Below are 13,320 nucleotides of genomic sequence, written 5' to 3'. Positions count from 1 at the left end.
GTCTCTGGGGCTTGACTTGGGTCTCTTCCTGGCCCCACAGGAGACTGTGTCATCCAGAATGCATCCAACAGTGGAGTGGGGCAAGCAGTCATCCAGATCGCCGCAGCCCTGGGCCTGAGGACCATCAATGTGGTCCGAGACAGGTGTGTGGGGAGACCTGATCCCAGGGCAAGCTAGTGGCCCTTCCTCCCAAACTCCCACCCTGCCCCGTATCCCTGCAGATGCCCCTGTCTCCACTAGAGGGCACCCGTGCATAAGCAGTCCTCCTCTGCAGCAGACAGGGACTGCTGACAGGTCAGCCATGGGAAAGGAGGCCCAGGGGGCCTCTGGCTGTCCGATGAGCCACGTCCTAAATGTAAAGGAAGAGCAGGAAGGAGGTGGAGCCCACCCTTGCCGAAGACTTTTTCTTCTTCTTCTTCTTTTTTTTTTTTAAAGATTTATTTATTTATTTATTTGACAGAGAGATCACAAGTAAACAGAGAGGCAGGCAGAGAGAGAGAGAGAGAGAGAGAGAGAGAAGCAGGCTCCCTGCTGAGCAGAGAGCCCGACGCGGGACTCAATCCCAGGACCCCGAGATCATGACCTGAGCAGAAGGCAACGGCTTAACCCACTGAACCACCCAGGCACCCTTGCCAAAGACTTTTTGAGACTCTTGAGATAACCCATGATCTCACACCCACAGTTTGGGAATCCCTGAAACTGTGTTCTTGCTACTGTGAACTAACCCAGGGCCCTTTCTCCCCTTGCATCTGTGTGGCACTTTGAACTTCTCTAACCAGGGATGTGAAGGAGATGGGACAGGATTGTCATCTCTGTTTTATGGTGAGGAACAAGTTCCAGAGAAAGGAAGACATAGCTAGTCAGTAACAGACTGTTCGCTCCCTGGCTCGAGCTCTTTCCACCATAGCATCCAGTTGTCTTAAGCCTCGCTGTCTCCTGCAAGTCCAGTCTTAGGAGGAGAACTGACACTCACTTGCCCTCTCTGTCCCCTCACTTGTGTTAACAAAAACTACTGTTTGCCTTGGCCAAAGAGGTCCAGAGCCACTCCTGGGCTAGAGTATGTTTGCACAACACACTGAAGAGCCCCCTTGAAAAGCGTTGGGGAAGGGAAATGAAGTTTGTTGTTATGGTAGACAAAGTCAGGATGTGAAATGACTTCTCCCTGGGCCAGACTGTTTCTCACACCTTTGAGCTGACAAGGGCTATAGGAATCACCTCAAAATACCAGTGAGGGAACCGAGGCGTGGAGGTGTTGGGGTGTGATGAAATCAGGTAGCCAGTCCCTACAGAAGGCCTGGCTTACACACAACCCCAGCTTCCCACAAAGAAATTCATGTTCTCACAGCCATGGCAGAGGGGTCCTACAAGCCTAGGGTAAAGAAAGCCAGCAGGTGTAACCCAAGGGCCATGGATTGTGTTTGGTTTCCAGACCTGACTTCCAAAAGCTGACTGACAGACTGAAGAGTCTGGGGGCCGAGCATGTTCTCACAGAAGAGGAGCTAAGGAAGCCTGAGATGAAAAACTTCTTTAAGGTACCTAGGATGAGGGGCATTGTGCCTTCATTCCATGCTCATCTCCCTGGGGAAGACATATCTGCTAGAAAGGCTGGGACTGGCCCCTGTTGCTCCTCTCCAAATTCTCCCTTAGTCTCTTTGTGGAAGGGGAAAGCACATTCCCTCAACCAGGGGACAGCACTCATTAAGGGCTCCTGGTGCTGTGAGGGAGGCAGGAGAGACAAAGTTCAAGAAACCCTGGATGGTGTGTAGGTTTGAATATTTGTAGCGCATCCCCTCAGCCCTCACAACCAGCATGAATCTCCGAGCTGGGGGAGGATGTGGGGAACCTGAGGCACAGGGCAGGAAGAGAAAGGAAAGCATTTCTAGGTGAGAAAACCAAGACTCAAAAGAGATCAATGGGCACCAAGGGCAGACAGTTACAGGTGGTGGGGTCAGGGCTCTCTGAACTCACAGCTTCTTAACCTTCCAGAACCTCCATCCCCCAGCACACCCAATAAGTGATGAGACTGTATCTCAGCCTCCTCCCTCTGAACTCTGGAGTGACCAAACACACTCTCTTGAGAACACATGCCTCTTCAGGTTTCTAAAGCCCGAGTTGAACTAAGTTGTAAGTGCACACGCAGAGAAGAGGCACACTCGGGGGACCTGAAGTCCTTCAGAAAGGAATTTAGACACCCTCCATCTGTTCTTTCCCAGAGATGAGTTCTGGACGAAATTCCAAAACAGATAATAGGATTAAATTGATAAAGCAAAGGTCCTCCTTGGGCCCAGTTTGAAGGCACAGACACCCCATTTTCCTCGCTCCCTCCCTCTGACACATGGCCGGGGGCAGGGTGGGGGGGAGCTGTTGGTAGCCAGCTTCCGACCCCACATGTACAGAGCTGCTCCCTCACTGCAGGTTTCTTATTTTCCAGGACATGCCCCCGCCGCGGCTTGCTCTCAACTGTGTTGGTGGGAAAAGCTCCACAGAACTGCTGCGACACTTAGCGTAAGTCCCTCACCCCTGCAGGTCCAGTTGGCCAGCGCTTTCCATGCCTTTAGCAGGGAGGACGGTCAGGGGACCAAGTCCCAGTAGCCAAAGCCAGCCAAGGCCAAGTCAGCATAACCCTGAGCAGGAAACTGGGACCACAGTCCTGTCCTAGTCAACCAGGCACTTCCTTTCTCAGCCTCCCAACATTATAGATCACCGAGACACCTGCCCATTTTGTTTCTCAAAGGATCCGGAAGATGGCTAAGCTTTCTGTGAGAGGGAAATGGTTACTGATTCATAACCTAGGGGCCTCTTAAAAAGTCACTAAGTCCTAGCTTGTTAACTTTTAAGTTTTTTATTAGATTCTCATTTTAGAAGTAAAAGTATGCTCTGACAAAGCATTTTGAAAGCATGTAAAGGTACAAAGGATGGGCCACCTGGCTGTCTCAGTTAGTTGAGCATCCAACTCTTGATCTCAAGGTTGTAAGTTCAAGCCCCATGTGGAGATTACTTAAAAAATAAAATCTTAAAAAAAAAAAAATTACAAAGGAAATATTAAGCACGAAAGTTACCTATCACCACAACCAAGGGGGAATAAGCCTTGTTGACAATATTAACAGTGCACGTCCTTCCCTTGTTTTTTCTGTTAACATGAACTTCTTGAGCTGAGGAGTGCCTGAAAGGATACATTCCAACTAAAACAGAAATCCCCTCAACAATATTAGTGGACACCTACTTGCTAACAGTCACTAGTGAGGGGATACAGAGATGGCTAAGACACTGAGGGAACTCTCTAGAATTCACAGGCTAGATGGGAAGATGCGTCATGTGGCCAGAGAGCTGTGAGAGCCATCGCTGAGCATTTGCCTGTGCACCAGACTGTGCAGAGGACTTGATTTACCCCCCCCCACTCAAGTGAGGGGTCCTATTCCATCCCATTTACACATGGACCCAAAAGGTTAATTACCTCCCCCAAGCGCTGGGAAGTGGGAGGGCCAGGCTTAACCCCAAGCTACTGTGACTCCTGAACACAACCCTTCCTCCCAAGTCCAGGGTTAGGGGAAGGGGAGTGGGGGATGGAATATAAACCCTTTCTGTCTCAGAAGGTTAGTCCAAGAACACAAAGAAGAAGCACAAATCGCTCCAAAGGTGGCAGGGGTGGGGGGGCTTCAGTTTTCTCACTGCAAAGCCAGAGTGATAACAGTGCCCCCCTGGGGCTATGGGGGGGTCTTCACAGAGCCAGTGCACATGGAAATACTCATACCTGTGCCCCGCACCCAGAAAACGCTCAATGAACATTGCAGGGTGGGTGGGGGGAGCCCGTGATCCCCACCTAGGAGCTACTTTCTGGAACAGGTGTCAGCTGAAGGGAACTTAAGACCAAACTACCCACCAGCCTCCCGGACAAAGAATCACCTACCTCACACAGCAGCTTCTTCCATTCTGTAGTTTGCGAAGCACCCCCCTGGCCTTCCATTGTCCTTGGTCAACAAACTCCTAAAAGAGCCAGGGAGTGGGGAGGGAACACAGGTTAAGATGAGCACAGGAAGTACTAGCTTACTTGTTTTTGAAAAACTATTTGAGCCTCTCCCGTTTGACTGCTGGGGTGCGTGTGGGTGTCAGCAGGTCCTGACCAGGCCCCTCCTGCAGCGAAGGGCCAGTCACCCACTGTCCTCTGCCCCACTGACACCATTCCTTACATGTACGGCCACCTCATCTCACAACTCCTTCAAGTCAGTGTGGACAGGTGACGAGCAGAGGTCTGCACCGATGTCTGTGCATGGCCCAAGGCTGCACATGAAGGAGTGGAAGGAAGCCAGGACTAAACTTGGGCTTTTCTCAGCAGAGCACACTTCTCTGCAACAATTCATCCAAGCGCAACTGGGTGGTTAGATCAATGGGTTCCCAGCTCTGGCTCAACATCCATGTCGCCTGGTGGGGTTGTTTGTCACTTGGCTTGAGCAGGGATCCTTGCTTCCTGATTCCTTAGGTCTGGGTGGGAACTCAAGTCTACAGTTTTTGAAACCTTCCCAAGGGTTCTGAGAGCAAGGTTCAAGGACCAGGGTTGGAATAGAAGTGTTCTGGCAGCTTTGAGAAGGGCCCTGTCTCTGTCTGTACCCACTCTGTTTTCTCTGGACTCTTCAGGCCTGGGGGAACCATGGTGACCTACGGGGGAATGGCCAAGCAGCCCGTCATAGCCTCTGTGGTAAGCTGGTGGGGGAGGCAGACGTGGACACAGGCCTGGACCCCACAGTTGTCCAGACCCACAGAAGCCCTTGTCCATGGAGGGGGTTTATACCTCCAGCAGAGCCTGAAATGCTGGCCCTCAGAGCCCCAGCTCGTCCCTCTTATGTCCACAGAGCCAGCTCATTTTTAAGGATCTCAAACTTCGAGGCTTTTGGTTGTCCCAGTGGAAGCAGGACCACAGTCCAGGTGAGTGGATGATGGCCCTATCGCCAGGGGCCACACAAGAGGGCAGTGCCTGCTGTAGAAGTGACCCGCCATCCTCAGGCCTGGAGAGGTAATGGGCTCCTGCGCCTTGGCGGGCTGAAGGAAAATAGCCTCTAGCCATAGCAGCAGTCAGCCAATAGGTGGCAGCAGTGAGCAAGGCACACACTGTCCCCATCCTGAGCAGATGTCCCTGGGGAAGACAGCCATGTACGGAGAACAAATTCTGGAGCCAGTCTGCCTGGGTTCAAATCCTGCTCCCGCCATCACTGGGAATAGGCTTACCCAGGCTAGCCGTGGGACCTGGACAAGTTACTTGACTTCTGTCTCAGTTGAAATATCACAGTTGTCTAGATACTGTTGGCCTTTGATTGAGGAGAAAACTGAGGTTCAAAGTGGTTAGATAGCTTACCCAGTCTCCCCATGTAGGGAGTGGTACAGCCACAATGTAAACTCATCTCTTTGACTCCAGAACCTGAGCCAGTCCACCAGCCTTCCTCTCCTGGAGGACTGGTGGTCCAGAGTGTGACACCACCCCCACCACCCCTCAATGCTGAGACTGAAGAATCACGTGGAGTTGTCCAAGTGAAGGGGAGGAACATGGTGGCATCAATGGCATGTTTCAGGCCAGAAACGTAGCCTATGCAAAAGCCCATCATAGAGAGTGGGGGCCTAGACAGATAGGTTGTGACCTGATTATGAGAAGCTTTACAACCCTTCCTAAGGAGCTCAGACTCTATCTTAAAGGCAAGTGAAGAGCCACCAAAGCGGTCTCAACAGGGGACATGATTAGATTTGAATGTTGCATGAAGTGATGTCTGTGAAAAACCACTTCCCAGCTGAGGCCTTCACTTCTCATCTTCCTGGATCATAGAGGGGTGCAGGCCCTGGGAGGCGATGCTGGGGACCTCAACTTGGGGGATTCTAAGGGAGTCCTGGGTTCTCAGAGAAAGCTGCCTTCCCTGAGCAAAACTCATCAGTTCCACATCAGCTGGCATGCCAGGCACACCCATGCCCCCGCCAGCCCTCAACCCTCCACCTCCCTTCCCTGTGCCTCTTCTAGCTGCCCTGCCTCAGTACTCCTGCCCCTCCCACTCTTCAGGACTCTCGGTTACACCCTAGTCAGGTTCTGTGGCTCAGAGCCCTCATCGCCACTGCTCTGCCTGCCCACCAGCTCCTGGGGCCATTCACCACGCTCCTCTGTCCTACCCCGCCAGGAACCAGGCTGCCTGCACAACCTCCCTACCCTTGGTCAAGCCTGGCTCTTGAGGCTTTCCTGGAGTTTAGCGCCAGCTCCTGCCACCAGGGGTGGCCCATGGTGTGTCTTGCTGTGCCCTGCCACCACACCCCATCTGACTTCCTCAACTTCCCACAGCCCAGTTCAAGGAGCTGATTCTCACGCTGTGCGGTCTCATCAGCCGAGGCCAGCTCACAGCCCCTGCCTGCTCCGAGGTCCCACTGCAGGACTACCAGCGTGCCTTGGAAGCCTCGATGCAGCCCTTCGTGTCTTCAAAGCAGATTCTCACCATGTGCTAATCGCAGAGGAGCCAGAGCGAGGTGGGAGAGGAGACAGATCAGCCGGACTGGTTTCTGGCGCCTCGGTTTCTGGCCCCCTCAGCCTTCCACAGGCTGTCCTCTCTTCCAACTGGGAGGGTTGTGCAGCCAGCCAAGGCTTGCCCCAGGGCCAGCCCCAGGGTGTCTAATAAAGTGAACTTCCGAAAAATAAACACATACAAACCCATAGAAGTCATCCCTGTCAAGAAGGACCCTCATTGTGCACCTGCTAAGAAGCCCCCTTGCCTGTCCTCCACTTGTCCCCCAGCGATGATTTCCTGACCACCTGGAAACAAAGTATGGGTGGGCACTGGCAGGTACAAAAGCCAGTAGGACACAGGCTCCACCCTCAGGCTCTCTGCAGAGGAGCAAAAAGGAACATGTGACTCACTCTGGGTGGTGTGTGGCTCAGTCTGGGGCAGGAGGAGGATCTACACGGGAGAGAGAATGTCAGGCTGAGGAGCCAAGGAGGTGGGCACTCAGGTCGCCGGACCAAGCTACGGGATGCCTGTTCTAACTGGGGACATGGTTGTTACACCAGTGCTTCTCAGCCCCAAGTCATTTCACCCCCAGGGGATGTTTGACAGTGTCTGGAGACATTTTTAGTCATCACTGAGAGGATGTTATTGGCATCTAGAGGGTAGAGGTGAGTGATGCTGCTCAGACATTTTGTGGTGCACAAAACAGCCTTCCCCAACAGAGAATTACCCAGCCCAGAATGTCCCTGATGCCGCGGCTGAGAAACCCAGCATTAAACTAAGATTCCTACAACAACTACTGTGCGGATTCGTATGCTAAGCATGTGGGTGAAACGCTGAGACCATCACTGATCAGGGTCTTGTCCTAGGCCTGTGGTCAGGGGAGTCTTCCTGACATGAAGCTTGAAAGTTGGCTCTGAAAATGAGTAGCTTTATTCAAAGAGAAGAGTTTGACATTATGTAACTTTCCATGTTTGCCTTATGATCCACTCATTCAGAGCAAAAAACTAGAAACTTTGGAATGTATTTACTGGATACTTAGTATGTGCCTTAGGCTAGGGATGCTGGTGGTGGGGGAGAGGGGACTGGCCCTCTAGTTGCTTAGCCCAGAGCAGGGGACAGACCTTCCCAGTATATAATGAGGCCACTGACTTGGGTATTCAGAGGGCAGTGGGGACATAGCAGCTCTGCCTGGAGGGTTGAAGGAAGGCTTCATGGAGGAGGTGTCATCCACAGTAAATCTTAAAGGCCAAGCAGGAAAATATACCAAGCGAAACCAAGGGCACATATGAGATTTTGGAGGGCTGGGAGCCTGGCTCTGCCCCCTGAGACAGAAGAGTGTGAGGACTAAGGTGGGAACTGTGAATAGAGGTCAAAGCAAGAATGTTCGAGAAGTCAGCACTTACCCTCCAGAGCAGGGGAGACACAAAGGGATTTTCAGCAAGAGTGATGTGGGAAAATTGGCTCTGAAGGCCAGAGTATGCTCAGGCTTAGTTGCATGCAAACACATAGGCCCCCAGCATAATACTCTTGCCTTTGGGAGCACCTTCTGGGTCCTCTGGAGAAAAGGACTCCTCTTCAGCCCAGGGTTGGGGAAGGTCCGCAGGTGTCCTCTGGATAAGAGTTGCTACCTTGTGCAACTAGGCTTGGGATCAGCCCCAACCTGCCCAGGTCTCTCCTGTCCCCTGTCCTCTAACCTTGAGGTTAGTGGGACACCTGACTGTATAGATGGTCAACATGGGCAAGTGCAAAAAGCCTGAGAGGGTGGAAGAGGCTGCTCAAAGTCTACAGGAGTGAACGGTTCAGATTCAGTTCTTCGGGGTGAGTCCACAATGTTGGGCTTAGGGGAACCGATGAGCCTGCAGCCATGGGGAGGGAGCAGCCCCTGGTACAGACTCAGAGGAGGTAGACAGGAAGGAGGAAGATTCCTAACATCATGGTTAGAGACCCCATGGAGGGATGTGCAAGATGTCCTGAGAATGTAGCTCTAGGGGTCTGGAGATGACATCTGGGCTGTGCTTTAAAGGATGATTATAGTTTTCTCAGGCAGAGAAAGGAGACAAGCATAAACCAAGGGACCAGATTAAGCTAAGTTATAGAAGCACGATGTTTATGTTAGAATCTTCTCATTTCCCCCCAAATATCCATTCTCTTCCTGAGGATGCCAACAACTTTTAGGTCGGCACATGGTGGCTGGAATAAACGGGTTTCTTGCCTTCCTTACAGCAGACAGGTCTGTCACTTGTCATGCAAACAGAATTGGTAGGTGTCAGTTTATTAAGAACCTCTTTAAAATATAGCTGGCATCCATCCTGTACCTCTATCTTCCCTTTCTGCCTTCCCCCTGGCTGGGACATAGGCCTGATTCTGAGAATTTGCGCAACCATCTTTGACCATGTTAAGAATGGGTCAGTGACAAGATCCAAGAAGCCTGGGTCCCCCGTACCCAGAAGTCCTAACTGGCCACCTCAGGATTTGTTTTACATAAGAAACAAGCTTCTGTGTTATTTAGGTCCCTAGTATTGGGGCTTTCTCTGAACTTGATTATAACTGATCTGTATTCTCTGGTCTAATTTATGTTGAAATCATTCATGCTGAAGCTGAAAGAGTGAATGGTGGCAGTTTATGATTCCCCACTAAGGAATTTGAATTTTATCCTATTGGCCGTAGGAAACAAAAGATTTCTGAGCCAGAAAATGAGAACTCTGCTTTGGGGGAAAAAAAAAATTCCTCTGGCAGCAGGTTAGGGGACAGTTGGGAGAAGGGAGACACTAAAAGAAGAGAACATCAGAAACTCCCAGGCTTCTGAATTTCAAATAAGGAAAATCCCCTGAAACTTCAAAGACCAGCATGGGGATTACCAACATTTCAGAGGCCAGCACAGAGAGGAGACTGTGACAAGACCGTAGGAAGAATCAAACTTCAGATGGATCATCTCTTGCACACTTTCCACAAGTACGGAGGCTATTTTTCATTTTCAGGACGAATAATTTCTCTATGGAGTGGGGACAGCTCTTTGGGCCCACTAAGTAAAATCCTTCTTAAATGGCTGGAGGAGGAACCCTGGGCTCCAGGGGACTGAAAGAAGACCAACAGGCATTACCTCCTAAACCAAAGCTGGGGCACACCTGATGCCTGGAGGCTTCATGACTCTGACTCTGGCGCTCCCTGCTTGGTGTCTTCTGGGAGCTTCCACCCTGCAACTACCTACAGCCACTGCCATAATACTGATGACTGCTTTGTGTCTTGGGAGATGAGATAAATAAGCCTGCTTTCCTCAGGGAAAGACTTGAAGCCCGGAAGAAGGTTCTTGAATTCATCTGTGTGGAGCAGGCGGGCCTGTCCTTGCGCCTGGAAGCTCTTGGCTGCATCTACCAGCCTCATACTTGTTGGTAGGCACCTTGCCCTGGGGAGGACACTGGGCCCAGCCAGAGCAGCTGGGAATGGTAAAGAAGACAGACATTTGCAGGCAGGAAAATCCTGGGAAGACAGCAGAGCTGACCTAAAAGGTAAGGAGACATTTGCACTCCCTGAAAGAAAAACAAGCTCTCCCTATACCCCTAACCCTTTGTAGTGTTTAAGCCCTTTAACGTGATCTCCATTTGATTTTTACAACTTCCTTGTATCATTGAGATTTTAATTAATATCATAACTTTACAGAAGAGGAAGACACCAAGAGAGGCGAAGTGAGTTGCTCAAGGTCACACAGCAGGCAGCAGATCTCGCGCCAGAAGCCAGCTCCCCTGACCCTGTCTGGTCACCATACCAGTCAATCCTGACTTTTTCTTTTTTTCTTTGGCCCCACAATTGGCCCTGTGCTCCCTCTTTTCTCTGGACTCCTTGATTTTGTACAATGATAATTAGCATGTCAATCAGAAGACAGTTCAAATTTCCCTGAGTCTGTGTCTCATGGGGAGGCAGGAAAAAGGAGAATCAGGTGGCCACTGAAGTCATTCAGGTAAGAGATCATTTGTTGATTCACTTAATAAACATATTGAACACCCACTATGTGAAAAGCACTGTTAATAGATGTTAGGGATACAGTAGGAGACAAAAAAACACAGCCCCTGATACCAGGGAGCTTATATTCTAGTAGAAGAGAAAGACCATGAACAAAAAGAAATAAGGCAATAACAGAGTGTGGTAGATGCTGTGAAGAAAAAAATACAGTGATATCATATTGACAGGATACTTGACATAAAGAGGGCAAGGAAGGTCTGAGGCCTGAGAAGGGGCCAATCATATTGCAGACAGAGGGAAAAGCACAACTTTTTAGCTGTGATGTATGAACAATATGACGAGACCTGCACTCACTTAGGAAGTGGGAGTGAAGTGGATGGATTCGGCAACATTTAGAAGGAAGGACCGACTAGATGAGGCGGTTGAAGGTTGAACTTCAGCACTTTGCCTGATGGAAGGTGCCACTCCCTAAATTAGGAAACTCCGGAGGAGGAGCAGGATTTAGAGACAGGCATTTTCCCTGTATGGGGCTTTCATTCCCATCTGTATAACAGATGTAGTCTGATCACAGACTACGTGACACAGACACAGACTACATGAGAACCAAGGTTAAAACCAGTTAAGAATATCATGATCCTCATACTACTAAATTCCAAATGAATCAAAGATTGCAATATAAAAAAAGTAAGTCCTAAAAATAACAATAAGCCATGGGAGGTGTTTTTCTTTTTAAATCTCAAAGTGAGAAAAACTACAACACAAAATCCAGAATCAAAGAAAAATAAAGGGTAGATAAATTTGACCCCATAAATATCTTACGTTTTTGCATAGCAGAAAACATTCTGGGAAAAGTCAAAAGTCAACAAACTGGGAAAAAATACTACTCATCTAACAACTGATTTCGCTAATATATAGGGAGTTCCTATGAATCAGTAAAAAAATGGGCAAAGGGGGAGTCTGGGTGGCTCAGTCAGTTAAATATCTGACTCTTGGTTCCAGCTCAGGTCATGATCTCAGGTAGTGAGATTGAGCTGAGCCCTACATTGGGCTCCTAACTCTGAGAGAAGTCTGCTTGAGATTCTCTGCCTCTGCCCCCACTACCCCCACCCCATTCGATTTTGCATTCTCTCTCTCTCAAATAAATCTATATAAGGGGGAGGATGGCTCCTGGGTCACTCAGTAAGTTGAGTGGCTGACTGTGGATTTCGGCTCAGGGTCCTGGGATCAATCCCAGGCTCAGCGGAGAGTCTGCTTGAGAATTCTCTCTCCCTCTCCATGCCTGCCTTATGCGTGCTCTCTATAAATAAATATTTTTAAAAATTAACAGCAACAACAAAAAACAAGCAAAGGATCTAAGCAGACACAGAAAGTATAAGCATCTCTTAAACAAATGAATTGAGTCTCACTCCACTCAAGATAAATACAAACTAAACTACCCCAAGATAGCATTTTTCAGCTATTAGATTGACTAAGATCATAAAATTTGATAACACGGTGTTGTTGATGAGATAGAGAAACAGGTACTTATGGAGAATTGAGCAATATCTGTCCAAACTATACTTGCCCACACCCTTTATCCCAACTATCTTCTAGGAATAGATACTACATATATGTATATACAAAGTTACTCATTGCAGCAGTTAAAACAAATGGTTTGAACCTACCTCAGTATCCTTCAGTAGGGCACTGAGTAAATAAATCACTGTGTATAACGCCATTTCATAAGCCATAAAATAATCCTGAGGAAGCTTCTTTTGTACTGATGGAATGACTTTCAAAATAATAGTAAGCACGAAACTGTACATATAGCACACCCCTATTGCTTTGTGTAAAATACCTCCCAAAGGGCATTTAAGAAACTGATTACGTTGTTTGCCTCTGGGAAGGGAAACGAGATGGCCAGAGGACGGAGATGGGAAGACTTTCCACTGTATCATTTGAAACAGTTAATGAATTGTCCTTTCAAAATGTAATTTTAAGGGGCACCTGAGTGGCTCAGTCGGTTAAGACTCTGCCTTCTGCTTAGGTTATGATCTCAGGGCCATGGACAGAGCCCTGCCTTGGGCTCCCTGCTCAGCGGGAAGACTGTTTCCTCCCTCTACTCCTTAACCCGCCTGTGCTTCCTCTTTCTCCCATATTTTTTAAATGAAGTAAATATATATATATATATATATATATATATACCAATATTTGAGTTCCTATCTCGGTCCAGATACTGTTCCAGGCAGTATATTCTTCCATATATACTACCCCAGTTAGTTATCCATTTAGTCCATTGAAATGGGATAAATCATTCTAATTTTACAATAGAAAATAAACTGGCCAAGTAATTATCAAGCCCAATCTAGCTTCAAAACTCCAGCCTTCCCCACCTTCCACACTGCTTCTATTGAAACAACCTGTCCTATTTTTAAAAAAATATTGGTATTTATTGGACACTTGCAATGTGCTCGGAACAGTAAGTGCTTGACGTATCTAGTCTCATATATAATTCTCCAGTTGGCTCTGGAAGGTTGGAATTTCTATCCCTCTTATACAGAGAAGACAATTGGGGCTTAGAGAGCTGGCGCGTAACGGGTCCAAGGTCACGGATACAAAGACGGTTGGAAGCCAGACTTAACTCCAAAGCTGCTCAGAAGTCGAAACCACTCCCGGTTCAAAGGACAAAAGCAGAAACGCTCGCTGGGCCGGGACAGTTGCAGGCACTTCCGGGGGGAGGAGCGAAGCCACCCGGCTGCGAATGCGACGCAGGCCCAAACACAGCGAACTCGCGAGAGGACGTGCGGAGAGGGGGAGGAGGGGAGGACTGCCCCGCGCCGCAAGCACCGCCTGTCGGTCACCTGACCCCGCCCCACGCCGGCGCGCCCCTGGGCAAACCCCGCCCCCACTCCTG

At 49.2% G+C, this 13,320-nt stretch overlaps 1 protein-coding gene across 4 annotated transcripts in view; it reads left to right on the top strand.

Annotated features, from left to right (window-relative positions):
* The window catches only part of MECR (mitochondrial trans-2-enoyl-CoA reductase), a 33,673-nt gene extending 23,201 nt beyond the window's left edge, over positions 1 to 10,472 (top strand). For 3 of the 4 annotated variants that reach the window (XM_013046856.2, XM_013046862.2, XM_013046845.2), the window contains 6 exons: positions 41 to 143; positions 1,430 to 1,532; positions 2,432 to 2,505; positions 4,633 to 4,693; positions 4,848 to 4,920; positions 6,311 to 6,676. In XM_013046856.2, the coding sequence (XP_012902310.1) occupies positions 41 to 143; positions 1,430 to 1,532; positions 2,432 to 2,505; positions 4,633 to 4,693; positions 4,848 to 4,920; positions 6,311 to 6,471 (575 nt within the window). In that variant the 3' untranslated portion in view covers positions 6,472 to 6,676. Of the gene's footprint in view, positions 1 to 40; positions 144 to 1,429; positions 1,533 to 2,431; positions 2,506 to 4,632; positions 4,694 to 4,847; positions 4,921 to 6,310; positions 6,677 to 10,127 lie in introns of those variants that run through there. The other variant, XM_013046852.2, reaches the window with a different exon arrangement.
* The last annotated feature ends 2,848 nt before the right edge of the window (positions 10,473 to 13,320 follow it).

The sequence above is a fragment of the Mustela putorius genome, unplaced genomic scaffold (genome assembly GCF_011764305.1).
Source record: "Mustela putorius furo isolate JIRA1106 unplaced genomic scaffold, ASM1176430v1.1 tig00003853_pilon_pilon_pilon, whole genome shotgun sequence".
Lineage (NCBI taxonomy): Eukaryota > Metazoa > Chordata > Mammalia > Carnivora > Mustelidae > Mustela > Mustela putorius.
The sequence above is the reverse complement of the archived record's forward strand: the minus strand, read 5'-3'. Positions and strand labels throughout refer to the sequence as shown.